The 5342-nt window shown below is 44.8% G+C and overlaps 1 protein-coding gene across 1 annotated transcript in view; it reads left to right on the top strand.

The window, feature by feature from the left end:
* Positions 1-5342, top strand: part of LOC112076748 (voltage-gated potassium channel KCNC1) — a 61676-nt gene that overhangs the window by 40561 nt on the left and 15773 nt on the right. The window contains exons 3-4 of the mRNA XM_024143430.1: positions 183-978; positions 4377-4607. Coding sequence (XP_023999198.1) covers positions 183-978; positions 4377-4607 — 1027 coding nt within the window. The remainder of the gene's footprint in view (positions 1-182; positions 979-4376; positions 4608-5342) is intronic.

The raw sequence follows: 5342 nt of genomic DNA, 5'->3' as shown, positions 1-5342 counted from the left end.
AATCATAATGTATAATCTTAAATCTAATGTTATAACCCTAATGTGATAATCTAATCTAATGAATCTAATCTAATGTATAATCTAATCTAATGTATAATCTAATGTATAATCTAATGTATAATATAATCTAATGTATAATCTAATCTAATGTATAATCTAATATATAATGTGATCTATTCTAGGTGGTGACCAAGCCCATTCTGACCGTGGTGGARGGYGTTTGTGTGGTCTGGTTCACCTTTGAGTTCTTCGTCCGCATCGTTTGCTGCCCCGACAAGCTGCTCTTCATCAAGAACATGTTAAACGTCATTGACTTCGTGGCCATCCTGCCCTTCTACCTGGAGATGGGCCTCAGCGGCCTGTCCTCCTCTAAAGCGGCCTCCGACATCCTGGGGTTTCTGCGGGTCGTCCGTTTCGTCCGGATCCTCCGGATCTTCAAGCTGACCAGGCATTTCGTCGGTCTGAGGGTTCTCGGCCACACGTTGAGAGCCAGCGTCAACGAGTTCTGCCTGCTTATCGTCTTCCTGGCGTTGGGCGTCCTCATCTTCGCCACGATGATCTACTACGCAGAGCGGATAGGGGCCCAACCGGAYGACCCTCGCGGCTCCAACCACACCCACTTCAAAAACATCCCCATCTCCTTCTGGTGGGCCGTGGTCACCATGACCACCCTGGGCTACGGGGACATGTACCCCAAGACGTGGCTGGGCATGATAGTGGGCGCGCTGTGCGCCCTGGCGGGGGTGCTGACCATCGCCATGCCCGTGCCTGTTATAGTCAATAACTTTGGGATGTACTACTCCTTGGCCATGGCTAAGCAGAAGCTGCCTAAGAAGAAGAAGGCGCACAATCCGAACCCGGACGCTCCCACGGACACGGCCTCGTTCGGGAAGTCTGTCGCTACCTCTCCCAGGGACAGTACTCAGAGTGATACGTGTCCGCTGGCTGCAGAGGATCATATCAACAGGAACCGCTCAGGTCAGACCAATTCAAATTAGATTCTTGAAATACAAAAAATTCTACCATACTAATTCATCCCTTTAACACTTTATTTAGACAAAAGTATTTTTTGAAAGCATCGTTATGATACGCCATAGGCCACAATGATAAATGGATGTTTAATTTATTCAAACCGTCAACCATTCCAGCCCATTAAAAGTCAGACCTCATTCAACCTTTTCAAACCACAACTCCCCTTACACATCACACTACCACCCCTTTATTCACACTGAAACATTCATAGACCATTTTCATTGTGCACTTTATCCCTTCACTAAATCCTCTTGGTGGCATAATGGTACAGTAGTAAGTGGATGTATAATTGATTCACCCCATTGACACTCGTAACTCATTCAAGTCATTCAAACCTATTCAACTCACCCTTTTAAAACTCACACATTCAACTTAAACACATTACTAATGAACACATCACCACAGTATTGCAGTTCTTCACTGACATAAGGTATGATATGCTGGTAGTATTTGTGGTGCTCTTTTACAACAGAGTGGCGGGGGGGGGGGGAACCCATAATATACCTTTTACTGTAATCATATAGTATCATAGCTTTCCAGGTTTACTGTCCCTAGCCGCAAACACAGTAACACAACTTGATACAATCATGAATATACCCCTCCCAGATAAYAAATAGGTTTGTTAAATTCAGAGTCAGCTTTTTGCTTGCTCCACTATCAAAATACAATATAATTCATCGGTCTACATCCCAAGGCCCAGTGCAGTCAAAAAAAATGTGATTTCCCTATATATTTCCACACTATGAGGTTGGAGTAATACTGTGAAGACGTGAACATGATGACAATGCCCTTTTAGTGTAACAGCTGTTTGTAAAGACGGCCTGAATTTTCAGCCTGTTTTGGTGGGATGGAGTTTTGGCCTTCCATGGTGACATCATCGTGTGGTAAATTAGTTCAAAGCCAATTCCAAACCTCCCAGCCAATAACAGCACATGTTCTGTTTCCTCCTCCCCACTCAGGACACTCCCACACAGTCCTAGCAAAATTCTTGCTTGAAAAATTGCCCTTTTCATTTAAAAACAATCCCAGTAACGTACTTAATTGTTACTCAGAAATAATTTGATATTGAGGAAAAAACATGTCCAATAGTTTGATCGTTTGCTCCAGTCTGTCTGGAGCGCCAGATGGGCGGAGTTAGCAGTTTTTTTGAATATTTTATTGGATCCAATCTGCCTGGCATGCTCAATCAAGCCCAGTATTGCTGATCTAGCATCCGTTTTGCCATGTACAGTSCATTCGGAAAGTATTCAGACCCCTTGACTTTTCCCACATTTTGTTACGTTACAGCCTTATTCTAAAATGGATTTAATTTTTAAAAATCCTCATCAATCTACACACAATACCCCATAATGACATCACAATACCCCATAATGACATCACAATACCCCATAATGACATCACAATACCCCATAATGACATCACAATACCCCATAATGACATCACAATTACCCCACTAATGACATCACAATACCCCATAATGCCATCACAAACCCCATAATGAACATCACAATACCCCATAATGACATCAAAATACCCCATAATGACATCAACAATACCCATATGACATCACAATACCCCATAATGACATCACAATGACCCCATCCATGACATCACAATACCCCATAATGACATCAAATACCCCATTAATGACATCACAATCCCCCATAATGACATGCACAATACCCCATAATGACAAAGCGAAAACTGTTTTTTAGATGTTTTTTTGGCAAATGTAATTAAAAATAAAAAACAAAAATACCTTATTTACTTTAAGTATTCAGATCTTAACTCAGTACTTTGTTGAAGCACCTTAGCAGTGATTAAAGCTAAGTCTTCTTGAGTATGGACGCTACAAGCTTGGCCCACTGTATTTGGGGAGTTTCTCCCCATTCCTCTCATGCAGATCCTCTCAAGCTCTGTCAGTGGATGGGAGCATCGCTGCAGCGCTATATTCAGGTCTCTCCAGAGATGTTCGATCGGGTTCTGAAGTCCGGGCTTCTAGGCTGGGCCACTCAAGGACATTTAGAGACTTGTCCCGAAGGCCCACTCCTGCGTTGTCTGGCTGTGTGCTTAGAGTTCGTTGTTCCGTTGGAAGGTGAACCTTCGCCCCAGTCTGAGGTCCTGAGCGATCTGGAGCAGGTTTTCATGAAGGATCTCTCTGTACTTTGCTCCGTTCATCTTTCCCTCGATCCTGACTAGTCTCCCAGTCCCTGCCACTGAAAAACATCCCCACAGCATGATGCTGCCACCACCATGCTTCACCGTAGGGATGGTGCCTGGTKTCCTCCAGACGTGATGCTTGGCATTCAGCCCAAAGAGTTCAATCTTGGTTTCATCAGACCAGAGAATCTTGTTTCTCTGGTCTGAGAGTCTTTTACGTGCCTTTTGGCAAACTCAAAGCGGGCTGTCATGTGCCTTTTACTGAGTGGCTTCCGTCTGGCCACTCTACCATAAAGGCCTGATTGGTGGAATGCTGTAGAGATGGTTGTCCTTCTGGATGTTTCTCCCATCTCCACAGAGGAACTCTGGAGCTCTGTCAGAGTGACCATTGGGTTCTTGGTCACCTCCCTGATCAAGGCCCTTCTCCCCCGATTGCTCAGTTTGGCCCGGCGGTCAGCTCTAGGAAGAGTCTTGGGGATTCCAAGCTTCTTCCGTTTAAGAATGATGGTGGCCACTGTGTTCTTGGGGACCTTCAATGCTGCAGACATTTTTTGGTACCCTTCCCCAGATCTGTGCCTCAACACAATCCTGTCTCGGAGCTCTACGGACAATTCCTTCGACCTCATGGCTTGGTTTTTGCTCTGACATGCACTGTCAACTGTGGGACCTTAAATAGACAGGTATGTGCCTTTCCAAATCATGTTGAATCAATTGAATTTACCACAGGTGGCGTCCAACAAAGTTGTAGAAACATCTCAAGGATGATCAATGGAAACAGGATGCACCTGAACTCAATTTCGAGTSTCAAAGCATATGGTCAAAATACTTGTATTTTTTATCATTATGGGGTATTGTGTGTAGATTCATGAGGACTTTTTTTTATATTCCATTTTAAAATAAGTCTGTAACGTAACAAAATGTGGAAAAAGTGAAGGGGTCTGAATACTTTCTGAATGCACTGTACACGTTGTTCCCCCTGCTGCTATTGGACCAGGTCTCTCTTGGAAAAGAGATGTTATCTCAATGAAAAAAAAACTCTTTAAATGAAGGTTAAATAAAAAATAAAATAAAAAACATGTAGATATTACCTCAACTAACCTGTATATCCTAATGAAAAAGATGACATGAACAGGAACCTGATTCTAGATCTTACTCTTTATGAACCAAGTCTGTCCTCYTTTCAGACTCCAAGCAGAATGGAGACGCAAACCTGGCTCTGTCGTCGGATGAGGGGTGCAGCCTGACCCAGCCGCTGTCACCCAGCGAGAAGCGGAACCTGCGGCACGCCCACGGCGGCGCTCGAGAACGCTCCCGGTCGGTCCGGGGGAACAAGACAAGCAAGAAAGAGGCAACCTGCTTCCTGCTCACTTCCGGAGACTTCTCCTGCTCTGGAGGAGAACACACCATAGTCACTGGTAGGTTGACCTGCATACAGGTACACAGGCGCACACATACATACTCGTTCTCTCTCTCTCTCTGAAACATGGAGCCCACCCTCCGCAAGCATAGGTCACATAACACACACAACACATAACTGTGAATACTGGACCGAATACCGGACCATGACAAAGGAGGCTGCAGGCTAGAGATCAATAGGTTGAAACCTAGAAAAGCATTATTCAGAACCCTCTTATCCTCCCCATGACAACCATTACACCCATTACACCCGTGGCAACCATGACAACCATTACACCCATGACAACCATGTGAGTGGACGTGGTGTCCACAAAGTGCTCTGGATCTGTCCCTCTCTCTTTCTCATTATCTCTGTCTCTCTGTCTGTCTCTGCTCTGTCTCTCTCTCTCTCTTTCTCATTATCTCTCTCTGTCTGTCTGTCTCTGCTCTGTTTCCCTCTCTCTCTGTCTCATTATCTATCTCTCTGTCTGTCTCTCTCTGCCTCTGCTGTCTCCTCTCCTCTTTCTCATTATCTCTCTCTGTCTGTCTCTGCTCTCTCTCTCTCTCTCTCTATCTCTCTTTCTCATTACCTCTCTCTGTCTGTCTGTCTCTGCTCTGTCTCTCTCTGCCTCTGCTGTCTCTCTCTCTCTTTCTCTTACCTCTCTCTTCTGTCTGTCTCTCTCTGTCTCTGCTCTGTCTCTCTCTGTCTCTTTCATTATCTCTCTGTCTCTGCCTCTCCTCTCTCTCTCTTTGCT

The sequence above is a fragment of the Salvelinus sp. IW2-2015 genome, unplaced genomic scaffold (assembly GCF_002910315.2).
Source record: "Salvelinus sp. IW2-2015 unplaced genomic scaffold, ASM291031v2 Un_scaffold3980, whole genome shotgun sequence".
NCBI lineage: Eukaryota > Metazoa > Chordata > Actinopteri > Salmoniformes > Salmonidae > Salvelinus > Salvelinus sp. IW2-2015.
Note: the sequence above shows the minus strand (reverse complement) of the source record. Positions and strands in the feature narration are given on the sequence as shown.